At 49.3% G+C, this 16,964-nt stretch overlaps 1 protein-coding gene across 4 annotated transcripts in view; it reads left to right on the forward strand.

The window, feature by feature from the left end:
* OXTR (oxytocin receptor) overlaps window positions 1-16,964 on the forward strand; it is a 127,493-nt gene that overhangs the window by 57,605 nt on the left and 52,924 nt on the right. Inside the window, exons 1-2 of one of the 4 annotated variants that reach the window (XR_011483647.1) lie at window positions 3,052-4,464; window positions 12,083-12,417. Coding sequence is in view for 1 of the 4 variants with exons in the window: in XM_070455610.1 (XP_070311711.1) it covers window positions 3,537-4,464; window positions 12,083-12,330 (1,176 nt within the window). In the remaining 3 variants the exon portion in view is untranslated. Of the gene's footprint in view, window positions 1-3,051; window positions 4,465-12,082; window positions 16,787-16,964 lie in introns of those variants that run through there. The other 3 variants (XM_070455610.1, XR_011483648.1, XR_011483649.1) reach the window with 3 other exon arrangements.

Genomic DNA, 16,964 nt, shown 5'->3' on the forward strand with positions numbered 1-16,964 from the left:
ATAGGTACGCATAACAGGAAGCATAATGGTAATTATATAAAGGACCATGATCTGCAAGACGTGTTCTAGGCACTTACACTGCACCAGGGTGACTCGACACATTCATATTATAGGTGAATCTACAGTCAAGCATCAGAGCTTCAGAAAATGGGGAATTCTCAGTGGGCTGAGGTGGTCAGGGAGGGCTTCCCTGAACAGGTAAAGATCTCAGATTCTTATCACACCAGTTCGGGTTCAGAGGGCCTAACTCAGAGGTCCTTGCATGGTACAGTCTCTCTCTCTCTCTCTCTCTCATGCACACACACACTCTGTTGGTCTTAATTGAAAAGATAAATTAGTTCAATCCAGGAAGATAAGTAAGATGGAGGTTGATTGGATGAGAACATGTTTTCATAGGATGGTCCTGGGGTGAGGATTGTCAGTGTGAGAAAACAGCGTCAGATGTACTTAACTGTTTGCAGAGCACACCTCACGAGAGTGAAGTCTTACTTCCTCACAGCCCCTCAAGGTCAGCCCCCAGAGAAATTGAGTCTCGGGCTCCGTGACTTGGCCACACAGGTCGTAGGTGATAAAGCCCAGAATCTAGCAGCAGCAATGGTCCACCCCTGGTATGTCTTGGCACTGTTAGCCCCCATCCTTGACTAACACTGTTCTAGCCACATAATTTAAAAAGGGCTAAGTGAAATGCCAGGAAGAGATGCGTTTAATGATACTTTAAGAACCATGTCCACTTTTGAACCCTCTTTTCTTTCTGCCATTTTTTTCTCAGCCAATTTAAATTATTTTATTATTTTAATTTATTTTTATTTTTATTTTTTTTATTAGTTGGAGTAATTACAATATTGTAGTGGTTCTTGTCATACATTGACATGAATCAGCCATGGATTTACATGTATTCCCCATCCCGGTCCCCCCTCCCACCTCCCTCTCCACCCGATCCCTCCGGGTCTTCCCAGTGCACCAGGTCCGAGCACTTGCCTCATGCATCCAACCTGGGCTGGTGATCTGTTTCACCCTAGATAATATACATGTTTCGATGCTGTTCTCTTGAAACATCCCACCCTCGCCTTCTCCCACAGAGTCCAAAAATCTGTTCTATACATCTGTGTCTCTTCTTCTGTTTTGCATATAGGGTTATCGTTACCATCTTTCTAAATTCCATATATATGTGTTAGTATACTGTAATGGACTCTATCTTTCTGGCTTACTTCACTCTGTATAATCGGCTCCAGTTTCATCCATCTCATTAGAACTGATTCAAATGAATTCTTTTTAATGGCTGAGTAATATTCCATGGTGTATATGTACCACAGCTTCCTTATTCATTCGTCTGCTGATGGGCATCTAGGTTGCTTCCATGTCCTGGCTATTATAAACAGTGCTGCGATGAACATTTGGGTGCATGTGTCTCTTTCAGATCTGGTTTCCTCGGTGTGTATGCCCAGAAGTGGGTTTGCTGGGTCATATGGCAGTTCTATTTCCAGTTTTTTAAGAAATCTCCACACTGTTTTCCATAGCGGCTGTACTAGTTTGCATTCCCACCAACAGTGTAAGAGGGTTCCCTTTTCTCCACACCCTCTCCAGCTAAATTATTTTTAAAAATGACTTTAGAATAGAAAAAGAGCTAGGAGTCAAAATTTCATATTAAAATTTCATATTACTTTGACATCTTTTAGGATTTTAACACTGGAGCATATCAAAGAAGCAGTAATGGCTTTGGGCCATAGACAAGCAGAGTCCTTTTAAAATGATTTTTTTTTTTTTTTTGGCCTTGAGGTCTTCCCCTAAAACTAGGTGAAGAAAGACCTCTCCTAGTGCTGATTGGAACAGAAAGTATCTCATTCCTCATGAATGGAAATAGGAGCAAAAGTATTCCAAAGCATGAATCCACTGCGAAATCCACTACATCAAGCTCCCTGGAACAGTAGGAGGGGAAGAAGCCCTGAAATTGACCTGGTGATTGGGAAATACAGGTTAAATGCTTTTGTAACTTCATCACTGTCAATTCAACAGGGAATCACTGGTATCCGAGCCTCCCATTTGCCTGAGAGTCAGGAGCTTCTAAACCAAGAAAGGAAGAAACCAAGCATATTATTTACGAGCTTCTTCCCTCTTGCTGCTTTAAGTCACTATGAAATAAGCCTGTTTGTTACCGCGCTGGGGCAACGCTGGGCAAGATTACACCGCTTTGCGGGAACCGGCAAGACCTGCCTTCCGCGCCCCCTAGCGGATCTATGTGGGATCTATACAGCCCACGCTTCACGCTGCGGAAAAGCTAGCCACCGGCAGGCAGCGCCGCATCCTAACGCCGTCCGCGCGCATAGCCTCGACAGGGCTGCCTGATCGCCTCTAGCCTGATCGACTCTAGCGACCAGTCAGGGCTGCAGGCGAGGTGATTCCACACCAAGTTACAGCGAGCCCTCCGCATCCTATCAGACTGGGTACTGGCAGCAGCCACTTGAACCTGAGCCGGGAGCGCACGCGTCTTTGGAACCATCCGTGGCGGTGCAACTTCCCCAGGGAACCAACTTTAGTTTCTCCCTACGACTCGGTTCAGGTAGCTGGATCCAGCGCGTGAGTGGATAGGATGTTTGGCGCTGGTGGAGCCACTGGGACCCGAGAGAAGGTGCTGGAGTGCTTTGAGATCCTAGTTTCTGGAGGCGCCGCCGGTACTCAGAGATTGTAAAGTACCTGCTCAGGATCTCGACGGAGATCCCTTGGCTGTCGGGGGCCAAGACGCCTGTTGAATTCCCCAACCTTCGAGGATGCTGGGCTGGGGAGGATCTCCCCCGAGAGGTGTCAGGGGTACAGAGGTTAGGCGTCCTGGATATACTGAGTCAGGAGTGCCTCCAGGATGGAGGCAAAGAAGAGGTGGTTGTGGAAATTCAGGGGTGGATGGCTAAACATTTTAGAAACGGGATTCGAGGGGGGATGGTCTTGAGCAGGGTTTCCCAGGCAAGTGGCTGTTTGAGAGCGGGGTAGGGGGGCGGTGGTGATCAGAGGGAGCATCCGGAGTGGGGTTTACTAGGAGAGGAGGCTGTCCTGTGGGTTCTGGGGAGTAACTAGTTGGGGGATTCTTAGGGGAGGTGGCTGGCTTAGAAGCCCCAGTCCGGGAGGAAACTGGTTATGTTCCTCCCTCTCCTTCAGTGGAAGCGACTATCTTAAGGAACTGCGGGTCCGGTAGATTCCCGCTCATTTCCAGTGTCTCAGAAGTATCTCAAACGGGAATTTCTAGGACGGCCGCCCAGCAACCCCAGGGCCGGCGGTGGTGGCCCTAGTCCTAGATGATTTGGGGTTCCTGGGAAGGGGACAGCTGAGGCATACCTGCGTCGGGAGAGAAACGCACGGTCTTCTCACGGCCCTCGGGGTTTGTTTCAGAGTCCCGACCCAGCAGATCGGTCCGCGGAGTCTCAGGGAGGGGAACCCAGGAGCCCCCACCACGCCCCCAGGCACGCCGGGACTGCGCGTCGGGCCCCGCCCCGCGCGCCGCGCCTTAAAGGGCTCGAAGGCCGGGGCGCACCGCGGTGGCCACGGTCATGGAGGGTGCGTTTGCTGTAAACTGGAGCGCTGAGGCGGTCAACGGGAGCGCGGCGCCGCCCGGAACCGGGGGCAACCGCACCGCCGGGCCGCCACAGCGCAACGAGGCCCTGGCGCGGGTGGAAGTGGCCGTGCTGTGCCTCATTCTGTTCCTGGCGCTGAGCGGCAACGCGTGCGTGCTGCTGGCGCTGCGCACCACGCGCCACAAGCACTCGCGCCTCTTCTTCTTCATGAAGCACCTGAGCATAGCCGACCTGGTGGTGGCGGTATTCCAGGTGCTGCCGCAGCTTCTGTGGGACATCACGTTCCGCTTCTACGGGCCCGACCTGCTGTGCCGCCTCGTCAAGTACCTGCAGGTGGTGGGCATGTTCGCGTCCACCTACCTGCTGTTGCTCATGTCGCTTGACCGCTGCCTGGCCATCTGCCAGCCGCTGCGCTCGCTGCGCCGCCGCACCGACCGCTTGGCGGTACTCGCCACATGGCTCGGTTGCCTGGTGGCCAGCACGCCGCAGGTGCATATCTTCTCGCTGCGCGAGGTGGCGGACGGCGTCTTCGACTGCTGGGCCGTTTTCATCCAGCCCTGGGGGCCCAAGGCCTACATCACGTGGATCACGCTCGCCGTCTACGTTGTGCCGGTCATCGTGCTTGCCGCCTGCTACGGCCTCATCAGCTTCAAGATCTGGCAGAACTTACGGCTCAAGACGGCGGCGGCGGCGGCCGAGACTGCCGCTGGGGCTGAGGGCGCGGCAGCAGACTGCGGGGGGCGCGCGGCTCTGGCCCGCGTCAGCAACGTCAAGCTCATCTCTAAGGCCAAGATCCGCACGGTCAAGATGACCTTCATCATCGTGCTGGCCTTCATCGTGTGCTGGACGCCGTTCTTTTTCGTGCAGATGTGGAGTGTGTGGGATGCCAATGCGCCCAAGGAAGGTAGCGCGGGCAGAAACACCGGGAGGAGGGAGCGCGATGGGGCGGGGCCCTGGTCCTGCTGTCCCTGTCCAGGGTTTGGGGGGCTTCGTGGATTGTTCTGAGCCTTGGCCCCGTCATCTGCTGGCCACGTGATTTGGGGCATAACTTTCCTGAGCCTTGACTTCCCTTTCTGTAAAATAGCAAAGATGATAAACCAGTTTTCCCCTGCAGTTGTTAGTTGCTAACCAGTGTCCGACTCTTTTGCGACCCCATGGATTGTAGCCCACCGGGCTCCTCTAACCAAGGGATTTCCCAGGTAAGAATACTGGAGTGGGTTGCCATTCCCTTTTCTGGGGGATCTTCCCAACTCAGGGATCCAACCGGAGTCTTCTGCATTAGCAGCTAGATTCTTTATCACTGAGCCACCAGGGAAGCCCCCTCTTCAACAGTAGGGAAATGAAATGAGAAAATGCATGTAAAATCCCTACCACAGTTTTTAGGCCACATATGGGGTATTTGATTCACTATTATGGATCAGGAAATTGAGCTGCCAATGACTTGCCTTTTCCACCTGGTGAGCGATGCGGGGAGGTGACTTTCTGACCCAGGCCCAAGCTCCTGCGACGTCAAGTTCACTTTACCTTGAACTTCACTTTTAAGTTCAAGTCAGCGTGAACCCGGGAGACCTGGTTTGGATCAGAGCAGCGGGAGATGGACGCTTGGATTCTTCCAACCGAGCCCAAGAAGGTGTGGGGCAGGGCGCCGTCAGGGGGCAGAGACTAGTCTGGGAATCCCTTGCAGAGTGGAGGAGGCGAGTTGCGCCCCTCGCCCTCTCTCCAGCCGCGAGGTGGAGAGGTGAGTACTACGGGGGCGGCACTCTCAGTGCCCAGGAACTCAGACAGTGCTTCTGCCGAGGGGTGGGGGCCAGCAGGGAAGAGAGCGAACGGGACGCAAACTTTCCCATTTGTCTCGGGAGCCCGGGTGATTTTGGTAGGCGGGGAACGCGCGCTCTCCAAACTGGAGGACAGGAGGGTCAGAACTGAGGGTGGCTGGGGAAACCGGGAGGAGAGGGTAGGGTGGGATGCTTTGAGGAGGGATCCAAGGGAGCAGAGCACCTGGGCGCTGGCTTGTGGCCGATGCTTTGCGCCTTCAGCCTTCATCACAGACAGTTCCTGTAGCTCATTTGCAAACAGCAGGAGGGGTGATCTGTGATGGTGAATGACTTACACCTTTTGGTTGGAAGGTAATTTCAATGCACTGGAATGCCAGCGGCTCAGTGACTTGTAGGGAAAGACTGAGGGGCTTTTTTTCAGCCGTTCTGTCCGTGAGAAAGCAAACTCATCCCATTTCTGGATAGAATCACTACTGCTTCCAGCAGTCTCCAGCAGAGCAGCCAATCCGTGAAAGCTGAAGTCATCATTCAGCTCGCTGACTTTGCTTTGCTCACAGGTCAGGGACTAACGGAGCAGCTGGAGAAATCCGATGTGGCTTGTCAGCGGGCCTTGTGGCCCCCACAGAGCCCTGTCCTGAGGTTTCGCTCCCCCTGCCAGTCCCCGGAAACCCAGCTGCTCTTTTCCCATCTCTCCCCGCCTAAACCTTCACTCTCACTAAGCTCTGCCTTTATTGGTTTAGAGCTCACCTTGTTCGAAAAATAACTTGGGGAGGGGGCTCAAGGATTCAGGTCCCAGACATGACAAAATAGACACGGGAAAATGGGAAGAAAGGGGAAAACAGGATAGAAATATAATAATAGCATAATAAAGCCCCTCTGTGTGTGTGTGTGGAGGGGATAGGTGGCTGCACAAGAGGCTGCCTTTTCATTGGAGGCAAAGCAAAGAGGAAAACTCTCAGTTTCAGTATTTTCATTTTTCAGAGGCGAAAATAGAGGAGAAAAGCAAGAGGAGGGTTGTGATAATTTAATGAGCGTCCCCCCCCCCCCACTTTCCACCCAGTGAAGTGAAGTGAAGCCACTCAGTTGTGTCCAACTCTTTGCAACCCCATGGACTGTAGCCTACCAGGATCCTCAGTCCATGGGATTTTCCAGTCAAGAATACTGGAGTGGTTTGCCATTTCCTTCTTCAGGGGATTTTCCCGACCCAAGGATCAAACCCGTGTCTCCCGCATTGTAGGCAGACACTTTACTGTCTGAGCTACCAGGGTTCCACCCAGTAGCCACATGCTATTGGGGCCCTGCTTTGGTGAGTCTGGAACTCTGCAGAAGGAGGGCTGGGACCAGACATCCCTGGCAGGTTTGGACAAGCCCCGGATGGAACCTTCAGGATCAAATTGCACAGCCAAAAGATTTGGCACCAGCCTTTCCCCTTGAACTCCGTGGAACTTGCTTTGCTGGTGGTGACAAGGACTCTGGCTAGAAGGTGCTTCTCTGGGAGGAGATGAAGACAGATGGATGTATCCAGTTCGTCAAGACAGCAGGCAGGCACTGTAGTCCCCAGGTCTCAGTACAGGGTAACAGCTGGTGGAGCAGGAGTTGGCCTGTGTTTGGAGCCCACCCTTCCACTTCTCTTGTGTGTCCTTGAGCTGATGATTTCCCCCTTCTGAGCCTCAGCTTCCTCCTCTGTTAGGAGGATAGCAGGTCTACTCATGGGGCTGTATGAGGATGACATAGTGTGACCCATGGCACCTGGGGATCACATGACCAATGTCATTCTTCCTTCCCCCCATTCTGGTTGTTAAAAGTTGTGTTGTCATTCTTGGGATTGACTTTGAGAATCTCGGCAGAGGAAATAGACATTTCTCTCTCAAGAGCCTGGGTGTAGGAGCTGGGGTGGCGGCAGAATCTGCTGGACAGTAGGTAGTGTGTCCAGGAAGGTTGGTATGTGGAGAAGCTTGTTAAAAGCCAGAGAGGTGGACTGTGAGCCTTGTCACAGGGGAAATACCACTGATGCTAGTTGAGCAAATACGTGGGTTATGGGAGGAGGAAGGTGCATAAGATGGGGCAGGGATGGGTGTTTGGAGTTGAACTGAAGATAAATAAGACTCTATACAGACCTCTGGCCATAGAATTGGCTACTCAGTGAGGAAGTGAGCCCCCCCCCCCCCCCACTGGGGGTAATCAAATATCTGCCAGGGTATTTTGCCAGGATGAAGGTTGAAATGCACAGGAGGCCTGGTTATAAGTGTTTCCCCATCTGTAAAATGAGCAGCAGTCACCCTGAATGGTTGACTCAACCTGCCTGGGGCTGTTTGCTGGGGTTAAGATTAGGCTTTAGGTTGTGGGGAGGGTAGAAGGTGCTGGTGGCATAGGGCCTGGCATGCAGTAAGTACGCTGTCAGTGCTTTACAAAGAGGAGAATTTCAAGGTGTGTCAGGTCATGGAGTCCGTCCATACTGCTGAGGGAGTGTGGATTGTTGAGCTCAGGAGTGCATTTTCACAGAGGGACTGCAGTTTTCATTGAGTGGTGGCAAGTCCAGTAATGCTGGGAACAAGAGTGTTAAGAGGTCAAGGAAAATTAAGGTTTTCCCTGGAGGAGGCAGTATGACGCAAGGTGAGGGAGATTCTAGCTCTGAGTTTTGGAAGCCCAAGGGGACCCTTTCGGATGAGTGGGTGGCAGAATGGTGTAACCAGGTGGTCTTCCTGTGATTCTGATTCCAGGCCACTGAGGGGCAGCCTCTGCCAGCACCTCCCTCCGTGCTCTGCCGGGACGCTGGTACCTCCCACCCTTTACAGATAGTTCAGTACCACGGGCCTCTGCCCTCCACGGTCCAGGCCTCACACTGTGATGGTCACACTTCATTCTATTTCTTTCTCTTTATTCCCACCTGACCTTAATATTTGAGTGTGAACTCACTTTTCCCAGAGGGAATTGCATTTGCGTTCAGTCATTTTGTTAGGGGCCCGTCTCCCATCATCAAGCTAAGAAATTGTCTTTGCTTTTTCAGCATACTGGTGGCGGTGACTTGTTTATCAGGGCTTCCTGTCTGCTAATTTCATGCTTCACTTCAACTTAGTCCCTTATCGGACATTTCCCATTTTCCAGCCTCTGCTACTGGCCAAGGACAGAGCCACAGATGTCACACAGTCCTCAGCCACAGATTATAAGCAGAAATAACTACAATATGAAGGGATGATATTGAAAGAGTTGTATTCATTTGTCAGAAGTACTATAAGTGCCCCCAGGATGCATCCGTTGATTCTAGCTCCCTGGAAAAAAACCAGGATCAGACAGGAATCGACATTTGAAAAGGGTTTTGAAGGATGAGTAGGAGCTGGCTATGCAAAGAAACATACGCACATTGCCTGATGAGATCATTGGAATATTTCTCAGACTTCACTGTGTACACAGAATCACGTGGGAGAACTTGTTAAAATGCAGATTTTGATTCAGCACATCTGGGTGGGGCCCGTGAGACTGCATTTTTAACAAGCTCCTAGGTGATGCCCATGCAGGGCCTTTGACTGCACATTGAGTAATGAGGCTTTAATGTATTATCTCTGTTCCCAAAACTTGTGGCTTGCCTTTGCATGCGTGGCCCAAGTTGGTGGCAGGGTCCTGTCATTCTCCAAAGGGTAAGGAAGGGCTCTCGGTTTGCAGGAGACCTCACCTCTTCTGCCTCTAGAACATGGTTATTTCTCAGGTCCTTCCTGGTAGGCCCCACATGTCCCCAGATTTGAGCAGTGGCATCACAGAAGACTATTTAAAGCTCTGTAGTCCACAAGTTTAGCTCTTTTTCCTGACCTTATACATAGTGAGATCATACACCTGTGACTTTTACAATTCCAATGTTGTAAAATAGTGGTCTTTTCAAAGACAGAGCCCTGGAATGCATACTAGTATTCAATCTTTCTGTACATGTACATACAGAAATCATTTTTAAAAAAGTTTCTGTGCACCACAATTCCCAAATTCTCCTATAGCTCCTGTAGGGATAAGGGGTTTAGTCCTTATGAGAGATGCCTGTTTTGGGAGCCATGGGATGGGGTAGGGGTGGGGAAGGAAGACCTTGGACTGAGTGAGTGGTTTCTGGAGCGAGAGCCACTTAGGAAGGTTGATGAGCTTGATCATATTCAACTGAGCCATAGGTCTTTGAATTGTGAGTGACATGTGTTTGTTGCCTCAGGGACCACGCAGCCAGAGAGGAGAGGCCATGGCCAGCTGCCCGTCAGCTGTTCCGGGCTAATTTGGGCCCAGGGTGACAGTGATGGTGACAGGCGGGGGCAGTACCGGGAAATCCGCATAGGGGACTTCGTGAGGCTTGAGTAAAGCCAGGCTGGTGGGTGGGTGGACCACTGGGACACCCTGTCCTCGCATGGCCCTCGGCCACTCACCTCCTCCATGAGTCATGGTTCTGGCTGGAAGTTCAGCATGGTCTCTGTCTTCTGGGGGCGGTAAATGCCCAGCAGGGGATATTTGCAGTTGGCGCATCGCCCTTTCTGCTCAGTCCTCTGCTTGGCACGTAGGAGCCCCCACTTGAAGATTACCCTAGCGCCCTGCCTTGGGCTCATTGCCCGTCTGCCAGTGCTGCCACTCCCCACTGACTAAAAGGCCTGTCTTGCTTCTCTCTTTCTCACCTGGATTTGTAAATCCCTTGAGGGCAGGTCTGCAGGGTTGATTGGGTGGCTGGCACTGAGTAGACACAGCAGGGAAGGATGCGTGGACATCTGATCTCTTCCTCCTCCCCTCCCTCCCTTTCCTGAGAAATGGCCTGAGCTCAGGCCAGGCAGGTGTGAGGGCCGATCCCTGGTTCATGGCTCCCACTCAGTCCCCCTTCTCTACAGGACCAAAGAGAGTGGTTTGCAAGCCCTCAGGGCTTGGACCTTGAGGGACATGTATTCCTTTTGCTGAGAGGAATAGAAGACATAGATGAGAGCCAGCTCACCTGGTGGAGACCCTGAAATCCCTTTCTCACCCATGGCTGCAGCCCCCTTCATTGTTGCGTTTCTTATGGCAGAGTAAAGTTTTCTACAGCAGACCATCTGGAGTTCCTTTGGGGTCATGTAATCCAATCTCATGGCTCTTGGTTTTGAGTTTTTTTTTAAGTCATGGAAAAAAGGGCAAAGAACAGTTTCTTGAATTGAACTCAGTAGTGATAAAAAAATTCTGCAGTTGATCACATTTCATATCTGTAAATAATATAATTACTTGAATAAACACTTTGCTATTCACAATGTCCTTTCACACAATTTCTTTTTTTTTTCAATTTTCTCAAAGTCTAGTGGGTGTCACCTCCATTACAAGATAAGACTGTTAGGGTTCAGATAGTAGATGTGGCTCAGAGAATGAATAGGTATGAAGGGGAGTCACACCCCATAGGTTTGTGTCTGGGTCCTCTGTAAGGGGCTCCCCATGGGCCTGACCCCCCAGGAGGTGCTGGCTGCTGACCACACCTCTCTTGGATGAGTCTGTAGATTCTGATTTCCACACCTTCCTTTTGTCCACACTGACTTCCCCATCACTCTGCTGTAGCATAGCTGGGGCTAGAGTCACAGGAACGTAGGAACTGGGCTGACCCTTCAGAGCAGCTGGCATGCAGACACAGGAGCCAGCCTGGGGGCCCTGGCATGAAGCAGGCACTGGATCTGGGCTGCCTGGGACAGGGTGTTACCCTCTGGCTGAAGGCAGTGCCCCCAGAGAAACTCCGCTGTGTGCTTGCTTGCTATTCTCTGGCAGCTCTGGGCTGAGCGCCTGGGTCCTAACACGGGACCCCGAGTGGCCACTGCAGCATCCACTGCCAGCCTGCTGGACTCCACTGGGGCAGCCCTCTCTCAGTCACCTTTTCAGTCAGTGCCCGATTGCAGCAACCCACTGGGTGGCTATATTTTGAAAGGAGATAGTTGACACAGTGAGGATTTCAGTGTAGAAGACTACCACCAGGAGAGTGGTGTGGCCCTGGGACTTGGAGCTAGAATGCAGGTGAGCAGAAAGTGGAGGGGGTGATTTTACAGCACTCTTTCCAGCTGGAGTGTCCTGGCTGTGTGTGAGCAAAGCAAAAGACCTTACCTCTGAGATCTGCATGCAAGATCAGATATTCCTGGGATAAGAGCATCTTTGTAAGTCAGCCAGAATAAGTCTGGAGCCTTCTCCTCCCCTGCTGGGTCACTCATTCAGAACAGCATGGACTTAAACGAGCCCCGGTGGCCCCCTGGCACGTGGTCATGATTACGACTGCAGTGCGTTGGCCACTTGTAGTATCAGGTGGTCTGATACTACTCTTCCACCCTTGCATGTTCCTGTGAGATTTGGGGACTCTGGTCATCATCATTTAGAGATGAGAAAACAGCAGTTTCTTGGGGAGTTAAAGTATTTGTGGTTGGCAGGGATAGCATACAAGCTAGGTCTGGCAGCTTCTACCTCTGTGTGCTTGGATGCTCTTGAGTGGGAGGCAGTTGATACTTGCGAGGTCAGTAAGGAATGAACAGGTGGCCATGCGGATGGAAGCGTGCGGTAGGTAAGCTTTGAATGGGAGAAGGGACAAGAAACATTCCAGGGCTGGGCTGAGCAGGGAGAGGCGTTGGGGCCAGGCTGAGCATGTGCTCAGAGCACAGATGTGGAAGGAAGGAAGGCTTGGTCTCTGTGGTCCTCTGTCTTGTGACACAGCACCTGGTCCCTGTTCTCAGGAGGTGATGCTTCACGCCCCGACAGTGATGCCTTGCTCTCCTTTCTTCCTCTCTCCACCTTCAGCCTCAGCTTTCATCATCGCCATGCTCCTGGCCAGCCTCAACAGCTGCTGCAACCCCTGGATCTACATGCTCTTCACAGGCCACCTCTTCCAAGAACTTGTGCAGCGCTTCCTCTGCTGCTCATTCCGCTGCCTGAAAGGCAGCCGGCCTGGGGAGACGAGCATCAGCAAAAAGAGCAACTCGACCACCTTTGTCCTGAGCCAGCACAGCTCCAGCCAGAGGAGATGCTCACAGCCATCCACGGTGTGACTGATGGGGCCAGGACCGCCCTCCTTGGCTTGGACTGTGCGGCAGTGACAGTCTGGTTCTTGGTGGCTGTGTACATGTGTGTATAAGGTACCTTTCGGTTTGTACCCCCCTGTACCTTGGGCAGCTGGAGTTGGGTGGGGAAGCAGCCCCCATGGGGAAAGATGGTAGGGTGACTCAACCATCAAGCCAAGCCCTGGGTCTTCCGTAGGCTCCCACGGGTACTTCTCCTGCCCTGACCCCACTGCTGCCGTCCTTTAACAGTAAGTCCCCTACGTAAGAATGAGTTCTGTTCTGAGAGCACGTTTGTAAGTCTAATTTGTTAGTAAGTCTAACAGAGTTAGACTAGGTACCCAACTAACACAGTCAGCTATATAGTACTGTACTATAATAGGTTGATAATACTTTTCACACAAGTAATACATACATAAAACAAATGCAGAAAGTAAAACATTTTCAGTCTTATAGTAGAGTACCTTGAACACTACACCCGGAATACAGGGGCTGGCATGCCTCTTTGAAAGTTTGCAACTAGAAGGTTTGTGTGTAGAGGACTTACTGTATTCTGGGATCTTGAGAAAGGTAGTAAGTATAAGATTGGTGACCAGATGGGTATAGAAGCCTAGTGTTCTGAGCTTGGGGTGAGGAATAGGACCTTGCTGGTGGTGGTGCTAATATCCTCCTGGCCTCAAAGTGCTTTTGCCTTTGAGTGGACTAGCATCCTTGAGCACCAACTTGTCTGAAGGTGGCCCTGGAACAGGGGATTCTCTTAGGAGACTGTCTGGCACAGGCAGCCAAGTAAAACTTGGGTTAAAAATGTTTGATATGCTAATACTTAAGAAGCATTTGGGAAAGAAAAAGGAAATAAAAGACATCCAAATTGGAAAAGAAGTAAAATTCCTTACAGATGATGCAATTTTGTATATAGAAAATTCTAAGGAATTCATGCACACATGTGCATACACAAACCCAGTATAACTAATACATGAATTCAGGGTTGTGGAATACAAAGTCAATACAAAAATCAATTGCATCTCTTTACCCTGGCAATGAACAATGTGAAAATAAAATTCAGAAATAATTCTGTTTATAATAGTATCAGAGAGAACAGGAATAAATTTAATGAAAGAAGTGCGAGACATATCCTGAAAACTACAAAGTACAGTTGAAAGACATTGAAGGCTTACATAAATGGGATGACACCCTATGTTTATGGATCAGAGACTTAAATATTGTTAAGGTGAAAATACTCTTCAAGTTTATATACAGATTCAGTGTAATCCCTATCAAAATCCTAGCTAGCTTTTTTGTGCAAATTGATAAGCTGATCCTGAAATTCACATGGAAATGCCAGGACCCAGAATAGCCAGATAAACGTTGAAAAAGAAGGACAAAGTTGGTGCATTCACACTGCCGGGTCAAAACTTACTATAAGGCTACAGTAATCAAAAGAGTGTGGTATAGACAAAAGAAGAGGCATATAAACCAGTGGAATGGAATGGCCTTGTGTTTATGGCCACTTGTTTGACAAGTGTGGCAAGAGAATTCAATAGGAAAGGTAGTCTTTTTGGAAAATGGTACCAGGACAGCTGGATATCCACATGCAAAAGAATGCAGTTGGATCCCTACCTCACACTACATACAAAATTAGCTGAAAGTGCATCAGCCTAAATATAAGAGCTATAACTATACTTAGAAGTAAGCAGGGATGAATCTTTGTGGCCTTGGACTAGGCCATGGGTTCTTAGATATGATACCCAAAACATAAGCCTAAGGAAGAATAGATAAATTGGACCTCGTCAATGGTGCACAAAACTTTTATGCTTCAGAGGGTACTACCAAGAAAGTGACAAAAAAACTCAGAATGGAAGAAGATACTTGGAAGCCATATACTCTTGTCTAGAATATATCAAGAACTCTTACTTTTTATCAGTAAAACACCAAATAACCCAGTTTAAAATACGAGCAACATATTTGATAAACAAATGAGTAAACATATTTTTGTATCTTCTACAAAGAAAAGATATAAGTGGCTCATAAGCACATGAAAAGACTGTCAGTATCCCTATTCATGAAGGAAATGCAAATCAAAACCACCATGAAATAGCAGTGCACACCCACTAAGATGGCTCTAATCAAAGAGATAGGCAATGACAGGTGGGAGCAAAATTGGAACTCTCCTCCATCACTTGTGAGAAGGTAACATGGTGTAGCCACTTTGGAAAATAGTTTGGCAGTTCCTCAAAAAGTTAAACATAGAATTACCATATGAGCCAGAAATGCTACTCCTGGTTTTTACTCAAGAGAAATGAAAGCATACACATACATGAAAACTTTTATGTAAATGTTTCTAGCACTGTGATTTATGAGAGGCAAAAATGGAAATAACCTCAATGTCTATCAGCTGATCAATGGGTAAATAAATGTGGTATACCTATACAATGGCACATTATTCAACTATAAAATAAAATGAAGTACTGGCATATACTTCAACATGGATGAACCTGGGAAACATATTAAGTGAAAGAAACCTTGAGAAAAGTCACATACTGCATGATTCCATATATATGAAATGTCAAGAACAGGCAAATCTGTGGAGACACATTACAGAATTGTGGTTACTAGGGGCCAGGAACTGGGGTGGGTGGGGAGTGACTGCTAAGTTACAGGCTTTTTTGAGGGGTAGTGAAGATTTTCTGGAATTAGTGATGTGTACATTTTGAGGATATGCTAAAAACTACTGCATTAATACTTAAAAAATATTTACCAACTGAATTTAGAGGCAACCAGCCTGAAGGGTAAATTTCTTAGAATCTCTTACTTCTCAGAGCTATTGTTTCCGTGTGACTCATCATTTCAGAAAAATCCATAGTTTTCTTTGTTTTCCTGCGAGAGGTGATGTTTCCGGTTTGACCAAAAGTACCAGCAGTGATAATACCTGGTAAACATGTTGTGAAATGTCGTCTCAGCCTTGAAGCACATGTGACCATGTCCAGGAAACACCTTTTGCTATTCAGTATAGGATGTTGTAGATCAGAGGTTTTCCGACTGGGACTGGCCAGCTCATTGGCACACTGGCACTCTTTTTTTGGTTTTTCGTGCACGTATTTTTGGACTCACTGTGATACAAGAGCGCTTCCTAAAGCCCCAGCTCTCCTCTCTCCACTTTCCTTTTCTCACTCTATACTGCACTGTATACACACATACACACACAAACACACTCGCACACAGTAGAATGAGCTAGCAGGTCCTGATGTTCAAGGAGAAGAGAAGCGTGTGCTGAAATGCCAGTGTTCAGAGCCCCACCATTTAGGACAAGATCTTTAGTACTACCTGAAGACAGAGGACAGTGTCAACTTTGAACCCACAGGCAGTGCAGTGTTGCTGTGACAGGTGCCTAGTGTCAACACCAGCCAGTCCTGGCTGCTTGGGGAGCTAACTGGATGCCAATTTGGGGTCTCCGTGCCCACCTCAAGGACACCAGGGCAGCCTGGGTGCAAATGCAGCGATGGCAGGGCCTGTTAGCATTTGAGCCTCTCTGCTCGCCGGCCGGAAATGCCCCAGTCTCTGCTGTCAACTGGGGAAGTTGCCATCCTAGCAGCCACCAGAGGCCACTGGGGATCAAGGAGACACCACAGCTCAAGTGATTTTTCTGACCACAGGCATAACCTTGCCAAGAACCCTGGAGCTGCAAGGTTCTTGGGCATCAGAACCAGCTGGGACACTTTCCTTGTTCTCTTGCTGTGGAAGCTGTGGTTGGAATTTTGGTTCTCATTATGGCACAAGAGTTTGTTTTATAGCCGATCAGTGACATTTGATTTCAGCAGCACCACTGGCTACGCACCTCTCCCCTCCCAATATTCCTGGAGAATATTTTCACAATTGATTGTTGCTTCCCCAACCCAAGCCTGGAAGAAGGCGATTAGGGGTCTGGAATTCTGCTTCAGACTGGGTTGTCTCTGTCTTCCTCCAGACCCAATGCCTGAGGTCCTCCAGCCATCTTTGCCTGCAGTTTCAGGACTGTTTACAAACCTAATGCACCTCTTGGTACCTGGAGGTGCCAATAAATTGGAGCATGAAGATTTTCTTCTGGAATGTTTCATTGTTCTCATGTTGAAAAGTGAAATGCGAACACTTGAAGACTCTGAGCCTTATTTCTTTATGTGCTGAAAAAAAATCTACCACACTGTTTGGTCTTCTTGGGGGATGGCTCTACAGGATGTGACTGCTGGAGGCTGCCTTAAGAAGATCCTGGTTTCAAAATGTGTAACTGTTTGTGTTTAATTGCAGCGAAGTGCCCCTAAGTGCAAAATGTAAATTCCTCGATTTTGTTCTGCTTGGTGAATTTCTATGCTATCTCCTGTCTGTGCCAGTTGGGGAATGATGTACCCAACAATGAGATGCCTGCTTCAGTAGTTGCTCTATAAAAAGTGCACGTAATAAATTCATATTTTTCCATTTGTTGCTTTGCCCTTTTTCTTTCTCCTGAGAACAGTGACCATATCTGGAGGCTTGCAGACTTCAGTTCCCTTGCTGGGCTTCCCTTGAATATGCATAATCTGTCTGATTGTGACACAGGTGCATCTGGGCTGTGGCAGGTCGGTGGGTGGGGGTTGGGGAGATGGGCAGCAAGGGAC

This window comes from Odocoileus virginianus, chromosome 26 (genome assembly GCF_023699985.2).
Source record: "Odocoileus virginianus isolate 20LAN1187 ecotype Illinois chromosome 26, Ovbor_1.2, whole genome shotgun sequence".
Classification (NCBI taxonomy): Eukaryota; Metazoa; Chordata; class Mammalia; order Artiodactyla; family Cervidae; genus Odocoileus; species Odocoileus virginianus.